The following is a 20,813-nucleotide window of genomic DNA, read 5'->3' on the forward strand; positions in this document are numbered from 1 at the left end:
CTTATCTGTTTTAAGATCAGGACTGGAGTCACTGATCTGCATAAAAGAGACGTTTACCTTGCTGATACTGTTGCTGCTATCTATGGGCTGCTTCATCCTCTCACACAGCAGGATGAGAACAAATAGTGATGCTAGCAAGGAGAAGGATCAGCAGCTGCTATGACGTGTTTTCATGCCCAGTCATTCCCAAGCACATATACAAGCAGCAGTAATGACAAGTGAAAGATTTCCTAAAACAGCTATCCCGCTTATTCTGTAATCTCCCTTCAAGAATAATTGTATACTTTATTTATTTATTTATGAAAAAAGTTTATTTTATTTCTTATAAATATATTGTAAATGTACATTCTCTTATCCATAATTAATCCCACATATACATATATTTTCTAAAGAATTTTTTTTTAAATTATATTCGGGGTTGCTCTTCTACCCTTTCTTCTCCCTTATTTTACAACAATCCTTCTCCTTCTTCTGTCTTTCCCTTCCCTGCCTTCTTCTATCCTTTTCTACTTTCTTCTTTCCTCCTCCCTTTTCTCTTCTCTACTTCCCTTTCCTTTCCCCCAGAGATGGGTTTCAGCAGGTTCTGACCAGTTCTGGAGAACCGGTAGTGGAAATTTTGAGTAGTTCGGAGAACTGGTAGTAAAAATTCTGACTGGTCCTGCCCCCCATCTATTCTCTGCCTCCCAAGTCCCAGCTGATCGAGAGGAAATGGGGATTTTGCAGTAACCTTCCCCTGGAGTGGAGTGGGAATGGAGATTTTACAGTATCCTTCCCCTGCCACGCCCACCAAGCCAACCCACCAAGCCACACCCACACCCACCAAGTCACACCCACAGAAGTGGTAATAAAAAATTTTGAAACCCACCACTGCTTTCCCCCCTTTTCCCTTCTTTCCCCCCTTTCTAACCTTCTCTCCTACTCTTTCTCCCCTCCATTTCTTCCTCTCCTTTTCCCTTTCTTCTGTTCCTCTCTCTCCTTCTCCACTCCTATCTTACCCTCTACTCCTCTCTCCATTCTCTCTCCTTTGTTGTCCAATATTTCTCTTATTGGTATCCGAGCAGCCCCGATTTTCTATTCTTTTCAATTTCTTTTCTATTTTACCAATTACACATATATCATCACGGTTGTACATTTAAAAAAAAAAGAATAATTGTATACAAGTATAGTCTAGGAAAATGTCAGATTGTTATTTCTGAAAACAGACCTTGATGTTTGACAACAAAGTCCCTAACACCTTATGCTTACAGTCTTTTGAGCACACAGAGTATACTGAAAACTTTTGCTCCAGAACCAACTTATTTTTTTTATAAAATCTAATCCCAAAGTATTGAGTTTTATTCTAACTATGGCTTTATCCTGGCTTGATTTAGGTAGCTTCTATTAAACCAAAATACAGTTTCCTGAGCTTAGACAGCATAAGAAATCCTTGCATTTCACCTTTGATGCAATTGTTGATTTTAAAATACAGGGGGAAAAATGGAAGTATAAGCTCTAAGTCTAATATAATTAAAAAAAAACCAAAATGATCTAAAATCTACCCCTTTAAAAATGGGAAGGAACCACACGAGTGATTCAGCTCTATCCATTTTGCTTTGCTTGGACGTGACATCAGAACAAGTCTGGTGTCCCTACAGCTTGGTTCCTGTAATATTTTATGTTAAAAAAACCCCACAAATGTAAATTTTCAAAATGAGTTCTGCGTACATTTTATATGTGTAAATAATAAAAAAATTACATCTTCCAGTATTCTGAAGTAGAACTAGAAGATGGAGAGTAGGATGAAGAGACAGAGTACTGTGATGATAGAAAAGACTATTGCACTTTGGTCTATAGGCTGTGTGAGTTCACATTTTTAAAAAATATTATGCATAAAACCCAGAAGCAATTCCCTGGGGAGGGTTCAGCAAAGGGCAGTTTAAGTCAAATCCTTCTAAATGATGTATCTGCAGAGAGAAGTTAATTTTCACACAAGAAGTGTTTTAAGTATACTATTGAAACTTCAAGCTACAAGATGTCATCAATTACAACAAGACAACCTAATTTGGCTTTGTCTGTTTATAGAGAATGATGTAGCTGAGTTCAAAACTAAAGTGGAATTACTTCATTAATTAATGAGCCTTATCAGCTGATTATAATGATAGAATAATCAAAATAACTGCATATTTTACATTTTATAATTAACTATTATATAACACATTCATCACTGACTAAATTTATAAACAGTAGACTAAACTACAAAAATGCAAAATAATGGTAGCAAATGTTACTCCTATACTAGATTTATATAATATGCATGAGGAAGCATTTTGCTCTCCTAATATTTTCCAAAGATTTAAAAAAAAGGAGAGAAAGAAAAAGACATTTAATAATCCAACCTATGAATTGGAGCAATAAAAATTAAATCTGTTTTTACTTTACAAATGACTTAGATTCTCTTATAATGCTTATCAATAATTCTATTTTGAAAAGAAAAAGGAAAAAAAATCCAAAGAATAAAGTCCTTGCGAATTGTATTATTTGTCTATAAAACATGTTTTTGCTGAAGCATTTGTGCTATTCTTAGCCTGAATTCTTATTCATATTATATATGGCTCGTTTGCTAGTAATCATATCACTAACTAAACACACCTATAAAGCTTTCCACAAAACCAAATAAATTTTAAGATTGTGTGAAATGACAGCTGTACCTATGTTTGCATGTTTCTACAAAGTCAGATGAACTATTATCTCTAAATCATTGTTACTGTATATTTAACAGAAATCAGTGGCATGGTGTAAAGCAGTGTTTCTTAACCTTGGCTACTTTAGGAAGACTGGATTTCAACTCCCAGAATTCCCCCATACTGGCTGGGGAATTCCAGGAGTTGAAGTCCAGACGTCTAAAAGTGGCCAAGGTTGAGAAACACTGATGTAAAGTAAACCATTGGACTGTAGATGATTTAAAACAGGCCTGTGAAACTCCCGGCCCGTCGGCTGGATGCGTCATGTTCTGGCCACGCCCATGCCGTTTAGCGAAGCGGAAAAAAGTCCTGATACGTCACGTAACGCTGCTGTGACGATGTGACTTTGACACCCCTGATTTAAAACAAAACAGAGTGATGGAGGTTGCTTCTGCTTAGTTTCCAATTATTTAAGATATATTCAGTTTGAGCTATGATGATTAGTAGAATTGCTGAATTGTAAAACTGCATAGCAACCTTCCCCAATCTGAAGTTTATTTGATGTGTTGGACTTTAACATCATCATCCAAGTGAACATGGTCTCTTTAACTTGTTAAATGCAATGCATCTGGTAAGCTCCAGATGGGGAAGAGTATTGTAGCCAATAGCTACAATAAAGGAAGAAATATACATCAGTGATTTGATTCAATAGCAAGCCATTTTACATATGGCTAATAGGCTTGGCCTATTCTCGATCTTACTGACTTAAGACTCCAATTTAGCAAAGCAATTCTATTTTCCACTGTTGTCTCTTTGTCCTTTCACCACATGCATTTTTATTCCAACCAGATTACACTTACATGTCCATGTTTACAGATATAATCAAACAATTCTCCACCAGACACATATTCCATCACCATGAAAAAATCAGTAGGGGTGCTGATCACCTGATACCTATTGAAAACATACAAGAAAATAATAGCATCTTAATTGTTTTTGCTAGACGAAGTTCCTAAGACCCCTTGTCTACTCTTAAAGCAGTCCTTGACAAAATCACTGGAATTTACTTTCTATATAATTGCTTTTCACTTCTAAAGGACAAATTGCTCCCTTTTTTTGCAGTGCAAATATAAACTCCTTTGAGACTGCTCAATTAAATTGTTTGATAGATCTTCATTCTTCCTACTCCACCCCCTACATTAAACTTCTTCACTCCTCTAAGATCTTTGTTCAATAAATCTTCTCAGAACTAATATTCTGAACGTTGCAACAAGAGAAAATTAAGACACTTCAGATTCAAAACTCAAAATATGTTAGTATACCAGTGGTGGGTTGCTGCTGGTTCGCTGGTAGTAATAACCTAACTGAATCCAAATATATATTTTGCTGACTGAGTTTCAAAAGGAAGAATGTCCATACATGTATTCTATGGACATGGGAGTAAATTCAATAAAAGAGCAATAAAACTTACTTTGTGATTCCAACGCTTAATTTATATTATTCTTAAACATATTAGAAATACAGCAAAATACCTGCAATACAGAAATATATATTTCACACGTTTTTGTATTCTGCTATAAAAAGAATAAGAGTTAGTATACTTACAGTTTGATAATATGGGGATGCCTGAAAAGTTTTAAATTTTGGATTTCTCGTTTGATCTTTCCAACAACATCCAAACTACGAATTTTTTGCCTGTTTAAAATTTTCACTGCTACTTTATGCCCAGTAAGCTGGTGTTCTCCAACTAAATGAAAGAAAAAAAGTTGAATGTTAATTTCTGCTTACATAAAACAGGTTTTATTTATTTATTTATTTATTTATTTATTAAATTTATATACCGCCCTACTCCCGAAGGACTCAGGGCGGTGAACAGCCATAAAAATAAAACATGGAAATACAAAATTTAAAATAGAGATAAAACAAATTAAATAAATTTGGCTGAACCATATTTAAAACCCCAATAATTTAAAACCAAATTTAAAATTCCCATTTAAAAGCGGAGAAGTTTAGGTCAGGCCGGCTTGCTGGAATAGGAACGTCTTAAGCGTGCGACGGAAGGTACGCAGATCCGGAATCCTCCGTATCTCGGGGGGGAGCTCGTTCCAGATAGTAGGTGCTCCCACAGAGAAGGCTCTCCCCCTGGGGGCCGCCAGTCGACATTGTTTGGCCGACGGCACCCGGAGGAGCCCCTCTCTATGGGAGCGTACTGGTCGGTGGGAGGCTATTGGTGGTAGCAGGCGGTCCCGTAGATAACCAGGTCCTAAGCCATGGAGCGCTCTAAAGGTGATAACCAAAACCTTGAAGCGCACTCGGAAGACCACCGGGAGCCAGTGCAGCTCGCGCAGGAGGGGCGTTACATGGGAGCGCCACGTCGCTCCCATCACCACCCGCGCAGCTGCACTCTGCGCCAGTTGGAGCCTCCGAGTGCTCCTCAAGGGGAGCCCCATGTAGAGAGCGTTACAGTAGTCCAGACGGGAGGTGACGAGGGCATGAGTGACCGTGCGTAACGAGTCCCGATCCAGAAAGGGACGCAACTGGCGGATCAGGCGAACCTGATGAAAAATCCTCCCGGTCACGGCCGTCAAATGCTCTTCTAAAGACAGCCGTGAATCCAGGAGGACACCCAAGTTGCGAGCCCTCTCCGTGGGGGCCAATGCTTCGCCCCCAATAGTCAGCGATGGCACCAGCTGACTATATCGGGACGTCGGAAACCACAGCCACTCGGTCTTGGATGGGTTGAGTCTGAGCCTGTTTCTCCCCATCCAGATCCGTACGGCCTCCAGGCACCGGGACATTACTTCAAGGGCATCGTTGGGGTGGTCTGGGGTGGAGATGTACAGCTGGGTGTCGTCAGCGTACTGATGGTACTCCACCCCGAAACCACGGATGATCTCGCCCAGCGGCTTCACATAAATGTTGAACAAAAGGGGCGAGAGGACCGATCCTTGTGGCACCCCACATATAAGGGGCCTCGGGGTCGACCTCTGCCCCCCTGTCAACACAGACTGCGACCGGTCAGAGAGAAAGGAGGAGAACCACCGCAGTACGGTGCCTCCCACCCCCAACCCTTCCAACCGGTGCAGCATGATACCATGGTCGATGGTATCAAAAGCCGCTGAGAGATCTAATAGGACCAGGACAGAGGAACAACCTCTGTCCCGAGCCCTCCAGAGATCATCCACCAATGCGACCAATGCCGTTTCCGTGCTGTACCCAGGCCTGAAGCCCGACTGGAACGGATCTAGATACGTCGTTTCATCCAGGTACCGGGGAAACTGTCGTGCCACCACACTCTCGACAACCTTCGCAACAAAGCGAAGGTTGGAGACTGGACGATAATTAGCCAATATTGCCGGATCCAGGGAAGGCTTCTTGAGGAGAGGTCTCACCACCGCCTCTTTCAAGGCGGCGGGAAAGACACCCTCACTCAATGAAGCATTTATAATCCCCTGGAGCCAGCCTCGCGTCACCTCCCGGGAAGCCAGCACTAACCAGGAGGGGCACGGGTCCAACAAACATGTGGTCGCATTCAGTCTACCCAGAATCCTGTCCACGTCCTCAGGGGTCACAGAGTCAAACTCATCCCAGATAACATTCTCAGGACCTGCCTCCGTCACCCCCACTGGATCTACCCAGTCGGAGTCCAGATCTTCCCGAATCTGAGTGATTTTGTCATACAGATACTGAACAAAGTCCTCGGCTCTTCCCTCCAAGGGGTCCTCCCTCGCTTCCTGGTGGAGCAGGGAGCGGGTCACCCTAAACAGGGCGGCCGGGCGGTTATCTGATGACGCAATAAGAGCAGCAAGATGAGTACGTTACAAATCAGGTTACTGATTTGTGAGATGCATCACTTATATACTAACACTACAATAAAATAAACCTCCCTTTTTATGACCCTGTAATCCCTTAATTCAGGGTAGTCAGGGCGACTGGGTGGAGCTGAACTGGGTGGATGCCGTTCCTGATGCTACACAGCAGGTATTTTTTTCTTTGTGCCCTGAAAGAGAAAAAACTGCTGCTACCTAGGATTGAACTCTCAACCTTCTGAGCAGGAGGCCAGCGTCTTTGCCACTAGGCCATCATGTTGCTAAGGACCGTATTAACACCTCAATCTCTACTCAGAAAAAAGTTTTCCTGGGTTTTGCCAGACTGTATTTCATGTAAATATTTTAAAAACTGCAATTTCTGCAAGGCAATGAAATCCTACCAAATTAATTGGAGTTAATGGAACTTACTGTATTCTTGAGTTGGTATATATGGAATTGCATTGTGACATAAGTATGAAAATGCAGTTTATTCCAAATCTGTGTATTTATCTTTCTGGAAGTTACATTATTCCAAAACCAATAGTTAAGATATTGGTTGTGGATAAATTTGTCTAATAATAACTTTTACAACTTTGATAAAAGTAGTGACAAAAATATAAATTAAGTCTGAATTGAAATGCTTTTTCTTACCTCAAGGGCAGCACACAATTCATAAGTTTTAAAGAGCAGTACTATATCATGATTTTTTTTATACATACCACCAAAAGAAGCCATTTTTTGTTCAGGTCACTTACTAGCAATGACAACTGTGCACTGAAGGAAAGTAGATACCAGTTTGCCTCTCTGTATAAATGCGATAAAGGACATGTCGCTGGTGACATGCCATTGTTAAGAGCCAAGGCAGAATGCCCAAAAAGATTTGCCACATGATGACTTCTAAAGCTACTTTAATACTGCTTTGACTCTAATTAAAAAAAAAAAAATACGGAAGAACAGTATCCTGCAGCAATTTGGTTATCGCCACTCTCAAGTTCACTAATAACGAGAGGAGAAAGCTTTCATCATTTCTTCTTTTGTGAATGCTATTTTCAACTAATTATTTGCATTAATTAGGGCAGCCTTGCTTTACCAACCTTCTTCAATATTATTTTGTATTATAATACCCCCACCCACCCATCCCTGACCAAAATTGGTTGTGCTAGCTCAAACTGATAGGAGGTGTAATTCAAAATCATCAAGATTTTTGTACATGTGCTTCTGTCCACCTGTCTTTCAACAGGCCACCTGCTGCATAAAATTATTTACAGCATTTCATTATTTAACTGAGTTCTATTAAAAGCTTTCTCTCATCCATTTGCTATTGGTTGCAAAACTTTCCATTTTATAAGTTTTGAAACCAAAGGATGGCATGTTTCAGTTTGTGTTTAAGATGCACAATTAAGAAAGAAAAAAAATCTAAATTCTTACAGTATGTTTATTTAGAAGTAATTCTAAATAATTGCAGGGAACTCACTTCCAAGTAAGAGTACATAGATTAGACTGCAATCATATGTGATTGTCCTGTAGATGTTTATTTGACCTTTAGCAAAGAATAATCTTTTCTAAATATACATTTAAAATATTTAGTTTTTAGAGCAGTTTTTTTTGGGGGGAGGGCAGGGGAGAAATAGAAGATACAGAAAATGAATCAAGCTGAACTAAATCCAAACTACTTCACAATAATTCAGCATCAATACAAATAGTCCTCGACTTACAACAATTTATTCAATGACCGTTCGAAGTTACAATGGCACTGAAAAAAAGTGAGTTATGACCGTTTTTCACACTTACGACTGTTGCAGAGTTCCCCTGGTAATGATACCAAAATTCAGATGCTTGGCAACTGGTTCATATTTATGACGATTGCAATGGTCATATGACCTTCTGACAAGCAAATTCAATGGGAAGACAGATTCACTTAAGAACTTTGTTACTAATTTAACAATTGTGGTGACTGGGACAGGAAAGGTTGCAAATAGGTGCAAAACTCACTTTAAAATGTCTCACTTAACAACAGAAATTTTGAGCTCAATTGTGGTTGTAAGTGGAGGACTATCTATGTTCATTGCAAAGTCTATCCTTTATTAGTCTTTAGGGCCAAAGAAACCCAGGTTCAAGTTAACCTCATCATAGAACCTCCCTGGATGATTTTGAATAGTCATTCTCAGCCCAGTATTCCTCACATAGTTTTGCTATTTACTCTGCCTTGAGCTCTTGGAAAAATAGAATATAAATATATAAAATAAATACAAATTATAAATAAAACCGCAATGATAATGTAGCTGAGAGTCTTATCCATTTCAGGCAATATAATATATTACTGCATCACTATACTCTTAAGTGTTGTTAAGCAATCGATTTAAAATTTATCATGGATTATTTCCTTTTTCTTTAGGAGCATCACTGCTTGCCCATCTCCCTTTAAGAAATTAAAATTAAATTAAAGTGACAAAGACAAGAGACACACATTTGGAGACACATACACATTCAAGTATACATATAGATTTCCAAGCATAAATTTCCTTCTAGTATCAGATTTATATATACACTTAAACACTTTTAAGATAATATTTGTCCTGGAATTCAAAGAATCCTTATGATATTCTAAAAGAAAGAAGTAAATAAATAGGCTGCAGAGTTTAGCATCCCAGCTTTAAAAAATCATTACATTTTAAAACCAAGTGAACTATGAACTAGAAAATCTGCAATTAAGAGGTAGCCTGACTAAAGGAGAGGGTAGACTGGTAATTCGGTAGCTGTATAAATTGAGCAAGTCACTATTATTAGCAGAGATAAGGGCAGCCTGAAATTCTTTCCTCAATAAGAGTGTTCTAAAAATAAACTGGCTTGCCACGCTTCAAAATAAAAATAGTTTGGCTTGCTCATTTTATGTCCCTATGCAAATTCAGAATGAACAGCAAATTTTTGACATAAATTACGCTTTGTAACATGCAAGATATATAGACCAGTATCTCTACTTTCCCTCCACTAGAACTATTCTATGTTGCATAAGGATCTTTCCAAGAAATGTAAAGAAATTTAAGAAATGGTCCAAATGATTACACAGAGGAAACCAGCAATTTACCACATCACCCAGACATTGCTGTGGTGATAAATTGCTAATGCAGACAGGTTACATACCATCATGGCAATGCCTGAGTGATGCTGTAAGTTAGTATTACAGAAACACACACAAAGGCCCAGTAAGAACTATCATTTATTTTCCATTTGTAAGAATTCAGGATTAAAAAAAACACTATTTGATTACCTAGCTAGCCTGTCCTTGAAGTGTCAGAGAAGACTTGTATTAACCAGGCACAAAGAGTTTGCAGTGTCCTGAGAATTAACACAAATACTGCCGCATGTAATTTTGAATAAAATGATAAATTATGAAACTTTGGACACCTTCAACGCTCTCCAACTATCTTTACTGATTTTGTTTACTCTTAATTTTATATCACTTTTGGACTTCATCTTTCATGTGTGTGCTCCTTATTGGCTGATATTCTAGAAAAACAGTATAATATTGAGAAAATATCAATAGGTATGTTGCATAGATATTTATGCACAGAAAAGGACATTTAAAAAAGACATTTCTTATCTTGGAAGTATACCCATTCACATTTCATTGTTCTCGTTAAAAGTGATAAAAAGTAAAGAGCAATATCTTTCTTTGTACAGTCATATTTTTATAATTTTTCTTAAACTAAGTTCTCTGGATCCTATCAAACACTTGGTTTTAACACCCAAGCTATAAATCAGTACAACCACAATCTTATGTTCATGTACTTACTAACAATATGCATACAGGTTGCAAAATCCATAAGATTATTAGTTGACAATGAAGAATTATTTGCAGCTATCTAGTAAGTGATTAGGTTTCTGCACCCCGATATTGTAATTTTAATTAAGAATTACTTGTTTGGCACACATTAGCAATTGATGATGGTCATCTATACAGGTAATCTTCAATTTACGACCACAACTGAGCCCAACATTTTAATGGTGAGTGAGACTAAGAGTGAGTGAGAATAAGTGAGACGTTTATTCAGTGTGTTTTGCCTCGTTTTATGACTTTTCTTGCCACACTTGTTAAGTGAATCATTGCAGCTGATAGGTTAGTAACCTGGCTGTTAAGAGAATCTGGTTTCCACATTGATTTTGTTTGTCAGAAGGTTGCAAAAGGTGATCATACGACCCTGGGACACAGCTACGGCAGTGATGGATTGCTACCAGTTCGCGAGAAAAGATAGCAGTGGCAGCGGAAGGCTTCGCCCACCCGCCCGGACATCATCAAATATTATCTGTACATACACAGAAGTGGTGCATGCATGAGTGAAGTAAGTGCATGCGCACGAGCGAACCGGTAGCAAAGGTAAGTGAAACCCACCACTGAGCTACGGGCATAAATATGAACCAGTTGCAAGCATTTGAATTTTGATCACATGATCATGGGGATGCTGCAAAGGCCACAACTAAGAAAAACGGTCTTAAGTCACATTTTTCAGTGCCATTGTAACTTTGAATGGTCACTAAACAAACTGTTGGAAGTTGAGGACTTCCTGTATTCTGTAAAATACTTCTATTAATTTTTGAATATTTGGTTTCTATCCTTGAGAAGAGAGACTAAGAGTGGAGGGGGAAGATTAGGGCATTCTTTTCTAATAATTAAAACACTAATATTTAGCTAAATATGTTGGGAAATGATACAACAAAGATGCTAGTTATATACATATCTGAAATAAGCTATGTCTAAAAATAGCACAGATAACCCTCAGTGCGGTTAAATTAACCATGCATTTCTTGGTGTGTTAAGTGTAGCTTGAGATCCATCAAGGCCTCAGACTATAAACTGGGAGACCATGAGTTCTAGTCTTATCTTAAGGCATAAAACCAGCTGAATGACCTTGGCATAATTGCTTACTCTTAGCCAGTGGTGAAATCCAATTTTTTTTTACTACTGGTTCTGTGGGCGTGGCTTGGTGGGCGTGGTATGGCTTGGTGGGCGTGGCTTGGTGGGCGTGACAGGGGAAAGATACTGCAAAATCCCCATTCCCTCCCCACTTCTGGGGGAAGGATATTGCAAAATCTCCATTTCCACCCCATTCTAGGGCCAGCCAGAAGTGGTATCTGCCGGTTCTCTGCACTACTCAAAATTTCCGCTACTGTCAGAACCTGTTGGATTTCACCCCTGCTTTTAGCCCTTAGAAGGCGGCAATGGCAAACCAGTTTTGAAAACCTTGTCAAGAAAATTGTGGAAATATGGCAGCTGAGAATTGGGCATGATTCAAAAGCAACTATAATCATCACCACTCATCCCCTTTTCACAAATGTTTAACTGAGATAGTCTGTTAATGATAATAATGCAGCAGATGTATATAGTTGTTTGCTATGTCAGATGTAATAATACGTAATTTATTAAACTTGTATGTCACCCGACTAGCAATGAGGTCTGAGCAACTTTCAATAAGCAAACCTCATTCATTTGTGTAGCCCTATCAGATGGTCTGATGATATTACTTCATGTATCTGTCATCTCTAGGAGCACTTATGGAAAAATATTCCACAGACATAACCAAGAATGAAGAGTCCCAGTTGTAAAATTTGATGACAAGACTAGGCTCTGCCCAACTCTAGGGTGATTATTTGTGTTTTATTCAGTGACCTTGATTAAAATAATTTTAAAAATACATTGGCTAACTCCAGCCAACAAAATAAACAAGATTGTATGTACATATTCCTACTGAGTAGTCCATTTATAAAAGAGATGTGTCTACAAAATCTTTTCTAATACATTAATCATTAATAATAAACAGCCTGCTTTGTAATCCATCATTTGCTTACAGTAAGCAACAGATACAGAGATATTATTGTTCACTCCTTTGGGACTTGTTAAGTCTACTTGAATGTCTTGTAGGATGAAGTCACAAGAGAGGGTATTATTTGTTGTGTAGTGTAACAGTGTAGGTTCCTAATATGGATGTTTCTAACTCTACAAATGTAAGCAATGGTTCAACATTTCCAAAAGGGTTGCATACATGTATACATGTATACATGTATACATGTATGTATGCTATAAATAGCTGAATACTATAAAATTATGAACAGTGAAATGACAGTGTCTTCTTAAACAATTAAACTCAATTACTGTACTACAACTTTGAAAATTAAATTCTACTTAGTGTTGTGTTCTCTAAAATACACACAAAGGGCATTTCAATTTTGAAATGAGTTCAAATATTATTAAACCCAAATAAGTTTGTGTTAGAACATAATTCTAGAATTAGAAAGTCAAATTAGAACAACTAAATCTATCATTTGTAATGCATTGATCAATAAAGCAGCACTCCAAAGTATACTAATTTAGGAGTATGGCTTAGTGATCTCCCACCTCTCAGGAACGCTATAGGAATAAAATATATACTACCTAAAAGTTTGAGGAGAATAGCGTAGTTGATTAAAAGGTAAAACAAATGTGGCTGCAATCCTGTGTCAATTAACTGAGAATAGCTAATGGATCAAAACAGAATTCATTCTAGAACACAACATGATCAGTTCTGATTCTGAATAAACAAACATTGAATTCCCAACAGCAGTGTTAGGAAAGGCATTTCTTGAGGTAAAAGTTTTTCCATGGATTTATGGAAAATCAAACTGATCTGTGGGAGGCATTTTCTTCCCCAAAATCAGAAACACAACATTGTCACAATGTCTTCTCAGTGAGAAATGCCTACTTAAATTGTTGCGGTACTGTTGGAGCAAAAAAAAAAAAACTTGCATTATTCATCAAGTGGATGATCTAAGTCTTATCAGTGCAATATTAGCATGCCCATTTGCTTCCATTATATCTCCCCCCCCTCCTCCCCAATGTCACACTTATTGTATAATCAACCTATAGAACTGTAGGTTGGGTCTTCCCTAAAAAAAAAAAAAAAAAGAACAAAATTCCCATTGAACTTGACTTCTCCAGCGTCTTAATTCTCTGGATGAACTGATTTCAAGCCCCATCGTCCCCAGCCAGCAATTGCTATGCACTGGGGATGATGGAAGTCGTGCTGGGAGATCCACTCCGACCCGGTCCTTGGAAGGTTGTGCGTGTGTGTTTGTGTGTGTGAGAGAGAAAAGACTCGAGCACTTTACCACACCCGGAGGAACAGGCAGGTTGCTACGCCGCCTCGCAACTCCCAGCCATGCCAAGCCCCGCAGGCCGCCTTTCCCCACCCTTCCTTCCAACGCAGCCGCCACCGGAGAGGCGGCGACCCTGCAGTGGCGACCCTGGAGGATGGAGAAGCGTGGGGGGGGGGGGAGCCCCGATACTCGGCTGCTCGCTGGCTCCAATCTCGGGCGAGCGCTCCGGTTTGCTCTGTCACGGACCGCCGCGCGCGAACCCGGTCCGCGGCGGGAAGCGACCCACCGTCCTTGCCGGCCTGCAACCCGGCGCCCCAGTCCTGCCTGCTCCGCCCCGTGCCCCGTACTCAGCTCTTGACTTTGCCGAAGGTGCCGACCCCCAGCGTGTCCCCCAGCACGTAGTGGCCGATCTTCACCCGCCCGTCGTGCTTCGGCGGCTGCTTCAGCTCAGCCATCTTCGCTTGGCTCGGCTCCGCTCTCTCCGCCGCCGCCGGTCCGGCCGAACCACAATGCAGCAGGGCCGGGAGGGGAGGCGAAACGGAGACAGGCGGCGGGATCGGAGGCAGCGACGAAGCGGGGAGGGGGGTGGGGGTGGACAGGTGAGTAAGGAGACGGGGGTGGGTGGGATGTCGGCGAAGGGAGTTGGCTCCGGAATATGGGTCCAAATAAGTAAACCACTCTTAAGGAACGTCTCTAGCTTGGCGTGCGTTCGCCATAAACTGACCGCGGTGCTATGATGCAGTGAGGAAAATAGGGTAGAGGAAAACGTGGTACACGGGGCATGGCATAGTAGTGGGTAGCAGTTAGTAACTTTATTATTTCTCCGAGTTAAAGGCTGAGGAGAAATGGTGGTAGCGGTAGGACTACAATACCAAACATGAATGCAAAACTTCAGACGGTCACTGGATGGCAGCAAAGAGATTAAAGAAAGCTTTAAGACCTTTGCTGCCAACTATCTGTTGTCCGGATCGTTGCAGTTCACATTGACTAGTCCTTGTAAGGAATAAGTGTCGAAGGAGTAATGGTTTCCTTTTCTTATATGCATGTATGAGACTTCTTGGGGGTAAAATGAGGCATGATATTTTTTTAAGCACCACGAAGACACACATGATAGCAGATTACGGTGAAAGATCTCTGCAAGGTAGCATGCAAAAACTCAGAATAATGCCAAGAAGTATTTGAAGCTGGAAATCACACATCAGAATAAGATGATCACAGACTGAATGGATGACCTTCCAGGAGCTGAGCGACATATTAAGTGTTCATAGAATCACAGAGTTGGAAGGGGTAATTTAGCTTATCAAGTCTAATCCCTGGCTGGGCAAGGAATTCAAATTAAAGCATTCCTGACAGATGGCTTTATAGTCTTTTGTTTGAACATGGCGGGGGTCAGGGGAGCTCACTATCTCTCTAGGTAATTGGAATCTGCTGTAATTTCAGCAAAGTACCCTAGGACGCTTTGATTCACCTGTGGGTTTGATGAGATGACAGTTAAATGAATACGTAGCTCTCTCGAAAAGTCATATTGAAAAGGTGCTTATCAATGGCTCCCCACAAGACTGGAGGGAAGTATCAAGTGGGCTGCCAAAACATTCAAGAATAGAGGCTGGTGCCTCTTATTCTTCAATATTTGTATTAATAAATTGGATAAAAAGATGGCGAAATCACTTTTCCAATTTGCATGGAGTAACATACAAAATTGGACGGGACAGTTAATATCTTGGAAGAGTGAAACATTTCTATGTGGAAGATTTGATGGGATAGGCTACGTATTTCTTAAATGATTTCTTTAATGTCATGGATATTATTTCCGCTGATAATCCTAAAAAGAAATAGCTGTTAAATACATAATAAAGAAATAATGTTAATAGTAACTTTTGTTCATATTTCCGTTGAAATGAACTGCTTATGCATTTTTACCATATACCATATATTACTTGCTTGTAAGAGAACAAAACATAAAGTGCATTAATGTATATAATTAAAATCTTTGTAAGAAACTGAAGCTTTTCAGTTTTTCTTATACCCAGGCAGATACAGCCTAGGCATTTTTACTCCTTCGCTTGAATGACAGTCCTAAAATCATGTTTCTAGGTTAATGATGGATATCTTGTACTCTGTATTAATTATATGACTTCATGAGCATAGCCAAACCAACCAGAAATCAAGTGACAAATAGCTGGCAAATCAACTACAGGTAATCCTTTACTTATATTCATTCATTCAGCGACCATTCAAAGTTATGGTAGACATGAAAAATGGGATTATGCCTGGTCCTCGAAATTTCAGCTACTCCTCCATGGTCACAAAGTCAAGATCTGGGCACTCTGGTGACACTCATGATTATGATGTCACAACAAGCTGCAGTCATGGGATCACCATTTGTGACTATCCTTCCGACTTCCCACAAGCAAAGTCATTGGAGAAGCTGGCAGGGAATGTCACAATTTGCTCCACTCAGTCTCCCCTGCCTGCCCACCTGCCTTCCGTAAGCATGCCAGCCAGCAGCAGCAGCTTCCCTGACCAATGCACACAGCCTCTCCTATTCTCACCCTGAAGATAACTTTTTCCAGTCATGTTTTGTGGGGTTACATCATCCTCAGATTTAATAATAATAATAGTACCCCAATGAGGGGTAGCTGCTAAAGCTCAGTATGAGTCGGCTAGGTGTGTTGGCATGCACTATGGTGTGGGTGTGGTGTGCTGTGACCAGGCCATGATACAGAATACACGAGATCTCATCATCTGTAGCCAGCTCAAAGAAAAAGCAGCAGTGACTTATAGAAGCAGCTTGCAACTTTCCTTATCAGCTTACCGGTTGACTTTGCTTCTGGAAAGCTGGCAAGGAGGTCACAAATGGAAATCATGTAATAGAGGCTGTAACCACTGTAACTGAGCCAGGTGCAAAGCACCTGGATCACCATCATGTGACTATGGGCTTGCTGGGATCATAACTTCAAGAATTGATTGTAAATATCATTTGTTCAGCCCTGTTTACGTTTTGAACAGTTGCTAAATGGTCATTAACCAAGGCTGCCTGTAAAAAGTACGGATTTGATCCTGATGTCAAAAAAATTCCAGAATGACACGTAAAAACGTTAAATGATTCCCAAATTCAAATACATTGATATCTAGAACACAATACCCAGGACATTATGTAGTTGAAGAAAAATAAGTTTTACTTATAATACAACAATACCAAATAACACAGAGTAGCTCAAAAAGAACTGGAAAAGCATTAAAATTTAACAATTTAAATTATGGAATAAAGCAGCACACTTTTTCCAATATTTATTGGAGCATTAGGAGCTATTACAATAGAATTGCCAGAACAGCTGACAAAATTAGAATTATTTGACCTCACAACATTTATAAAAAATTAGTTTTGCTTGGAATCTTATATTACGGTGCTTGGTATTTGAACAATTCTTATCCTTTGGGACAATGCTTGAAGCTGGCAAATTTTCAGTGTTTGCCAACTATTCTTCGGAAGAGTAATAATACTTTCTCAGAAACAATTAATCTAAGACATTTATCACAGGAAAAAAAGGATTGGGAAGAAATGTTTGGGAGAGCAATCTCAGGCTAACATTATTAACTTGTGGACAGATTGACTCAGTTATGATGGCAATGAGTACACCATTGGAAGACCTGAAAGACCAGATTAGGAATCAACCCCTGTAGCTAATCGTAGCATAAAACCCAACCCACTTTATGCTATTGTTTCTAGCAGAAACTCACAGGACATACCGTATTTTTCAGAGTATAAGACACACCGGAGTATAAGACGCACCTTAGTTTTTGGGGAGGAAAATAAGAAAAAAGCTGATTGGCAGGTGGATTGGCCTCCCGGAATACCGCCAATCAGTTGTTACCAGAGGTGAATTTTAGCAACAGGTTCCCTGTTTGTGAGCTCTATGCCTTGCCTTTTTTTTTTTCTTTTTTTTTTTCTGTTTCAGAAAAATCTTTTTCCTGCCTCTGAAAGCCTCCAAAACAGAGCTTCAGAAAAAAAGCCTCTGAAACTCTGTTTGGGGGCTTCTTTTCTGAAGGTTCGTTTCTGATGCTTTTTTCAGCCTCTGAAACCTCCGTTTGAAAAGCTGGGCGGGGCTATTTTCGGAGTATAAGAAATCAGATTTTCACCCTCTTTTGGGGAAAAAAGGTGTATCTTAAAGTTCAAAAAATACGGTATGTTGAATTCTTTGCTGAAGTCATGTGTGGCCACATTCCTGCAACCAGCTAAACTGGCCGTTGTATCAAAAAGAGGAGATAAGATTGGTTTGGCATGATAACATACTAATTCTTCGAGCAGTGCATTCTTTTCTAAATAAGAATAGTCACAAACACAGTGCTTAATTTGTTTCAGAAGTTTGCCCACTACCAACATCAATACATATATCCATACCAAGCTTGATTCCTGATGGTCTATCTACAGTATATGCTTACTAGGAGTTGACATGATAGCAGTATTACAGTATTTGAGAGGCTGCACAAAGAAGAGGAGGTCAACTTATTTTCCAAAGCACCAGAAGGCAAGGCAAGAAATAATGGATGGAAAATAATCAAGGAGAGAAGCAACCTGCACTTAAGGAGAACCTTCCTAATGAGAATCATTAACCAGTGGAACAGCTTGCCTTCAGAAGTCGTGGATGCTTCATCACTGGAGATTTTTAACAAGAGACTGGGCAGCCACTTATCACAAATTGTATAGGGTCTCCTGCTTGAGGATTAAAAGACCACCAGCTCTATTCTGATTGATTGAGTTGAAAATGGCTTGATGCTCCACAATCCACCAAAAATCAATTTGTGTAATGGCTAACTGAATATAGAATACAGAAGCAGTAGGAACTTGATGGAAAAAGCCAACGGTAAAGTTTCTTGTTGCCTTCCTGTGTTGCATCCTACTTTATTAGTTGCTTCTTAAGAGCAGTCAATAGAAGATCCTGGAAGAATTCGTGCTCCTGTACAACTAAGCGAATGGCACTCTTTTCCACTCTTATGTTTAATATTATTTGTTTTTACACGGATAAACAAATCAGGCATCGTCTAGATGCTTTACCTTTGCATTCCTTGACCTGAACATATTAGAGGGAGCAGATGGGAAGTTGTTGCCTAAGGAATTTGGAGGGCACCAGGTTGTCTACTTGTGTATTAAACTGCAAGATAAGAAGTGTTCAGAAAAGAATCTGGAGTCAAAAACTATCAATCTGATATAGGCAATAGGCAAAAGTGTGGTCAAGGTCTGCTCCGTGAATTAAGACACAGAGCTCAAGGTCAGCAAGTAATCCCAGTAGCAATCACGTATTCTTGAATAGATTGCTTTGGTGGAAGACACTGTTCCAAACAAGCATACTTTTACTTCCTTGCCTCTGGCTTTTGACATAGTAGGGTTCAGTATTTTCAAGAGCTTGAGGGAGGGGATATGTATTATCAGGATCAGAGCTGGAGACAAGGTAGCAGAGTACCACCAAGATTTCAGTACTAGATATTAGCAGCACTGGATCAGGATTCATTCAGATGATTGGCATTGGAGTGGTGCAGTGGCCTAGAGGTGGTGTTCTCGCCTCACAATCAAGAGGCTGTGAGTTCGATCCTAGGTAGTGGCAGATATTTCTCTCTCTGGGCACTGAGAATATATCTGCTGAAAAAAACTCCTCATTGGTGACAGGAAGGGCATCCAGCTATTAAAATACTCTGCTAGCTCCATTCAGTTGCCCAGACTCCACCCCGCAAGGGATTATGGGGTCATTAAATGAAGATGATGATGGGCCATAGCACTGTATTTTTAGACAATGGTTGTTCCAGCATGTAGCAACATCTGCTCAACCATGGCTGGGCTTTGAAACGGGTAGGCATAATCCTGAATAGTATTTGGAAGGGTGAACTCACACATAATTTCAGCAAAGAATTCAATAAATCTCCCATGAGATTCTAAATTGGAAACGATAGCAAAATGCAGACTGCACTATACTAGCATTAGATAGATACAGATGTGGTTGAAAAAACCATATGCCACAAGTTTATGTTAGTGATTTTATATATGCTAGTGGAAAATTTCAAGTAGTATACTCCAAGGTGCTACTCCAGGCTCCATGTTGTTCAATATATTTATAAACATGTTAGTTGTATTCTTTGATTCTGTGGAATTTTTACCTAGATGATATTATTTGTAGTAGCTCTTGAGAAAATTATTTGACCAATTGCCATGCCATGTTTATAACACAACTTATTTGAAAGTTCTTAAAAACACTTTCTTTTTTATTCCTTTCAAGGGTCACTCCCTGCCTCCATTCTTTATCACTACCAGTAATAAGCCAAATATGAAAATTCACCCTGGATGAAAAAGGCTTTATGAATTTAAAAATAATGCACCTTCCTTCCGAAAAGACACATTTCTACTCCCCCCCCCACATTTAGTAAACTACCTTATTGTGGCAGCATGCCAGCATTTTTATAAAAAAGGAGCTTTACTTTCTTCAACTGCTAGGAATTAGCCTGAAATATTAATTAAAGTGAAAACCTTATCCGAGGCACTCAGGGCCATGCTATTTTTAGCCAGACGCATGGCGGCTTGTAGCTAGGGATTGGGTGATTCTTTGAAATATTGTTAAATAGAAGAAGAACATATAATTATTTGGGGAATTGTTTCTAGTATCAGCATGGGCCTCAATGGACTGTTCTTAAAATAGCTGATAGGAAATATATTGGTACCTGCTTAAATAATCAGTAAATATTTCATTGGTGATCTTAATAAGCAAGCAGTCTCAGAATGCAGCTCTATTTTTTTAAATAAAAAGACTGCGTATAGTGATATTCACTGAACTGGAAACTGATGTGTGTATTACTTTTTCATGAGGCATGATTAAAATTGAACAGTCCCCAGCTATGTTTCTGTTGCATGCTAATATACTTAGTTTTGTCCCCTGGAGATATAGTGGCAATTTTTAGTAAAATCCTGCTTTTCTTAAAGCTTGGATAAGAACTCTACATTTGATGCACTTTTATTTTTTTTCCCCTCCACACCATGTACAAAAATACAATCTTGTCTAGAACAGGAAGTCTAAACCCTCACATTAAGCACCCTCTCAAGATTTTTTTCTGAAATAATAAAAACAAAACATGCTCTTTGCTTTGCTTCCCACACGGTTACATAATTCACAATTATATACTATCACAGATTGTTAAAAAAAATGCTAAAAAATAAATTCAAAGGGGAAAC

The 20,813-nt window shown here is 39.5% G+C and overlaps 1 protein-coding gene across 1 annotated transcript in view; it reads right to left on the reverse strand.

Annotated features, from left to right (window-relative positions):
* The window catches only part of PRKAA2 (protein kinase AMP-activated catalytic subunit alpha 2), a 29,608-nt gene extending 15,524 nt beyond the window's left edge, over positions 1 to 14,084 (reverse strand). Inside the window, exons 1-3 of the mRNA XM_070939515.1 lie at positions 13,950 to 14,084; positions 4,266 to 4,407; positions 3,521 to 3,614 (exon numbers count right to left, since the gene is read on the reverse strand). Coding sequence (XP_070795616.1) covers positions 3,521 to 3,614; positions 4,266 to 4,407; positions 13,950 to 14,052 — 339 coding nt within the window. The 5' untranslated portion in view covers positions 14,053 to 14,084. The remainder of the gene's footprint in view (positions 1 to 3,520; positions 3,615 to 4,265; positions 4,408 to 13,949) is intronic.
* Positions 14,085 to 20,813: the final 6,729 nt, after the last annotated feature.

This window comes from Pituophis catenifer, unplaced genomic scaffold (assembly GCF_029215685.1).
Source record: "Pituophis catenifer annectens isolate HBS135680 unplaced genomic scaffold, rPitCat1.0.hap2 SCAF_3, whole genome shotgun sequence".
In the NCBI taxonomy this organism is placed as follows: domain Eukaryota; kingdom Metazoa; phylum Chordata; class Lepidosauria; order Squamata; family Colubridae; genus Pituophis; species Pituophis catenifer.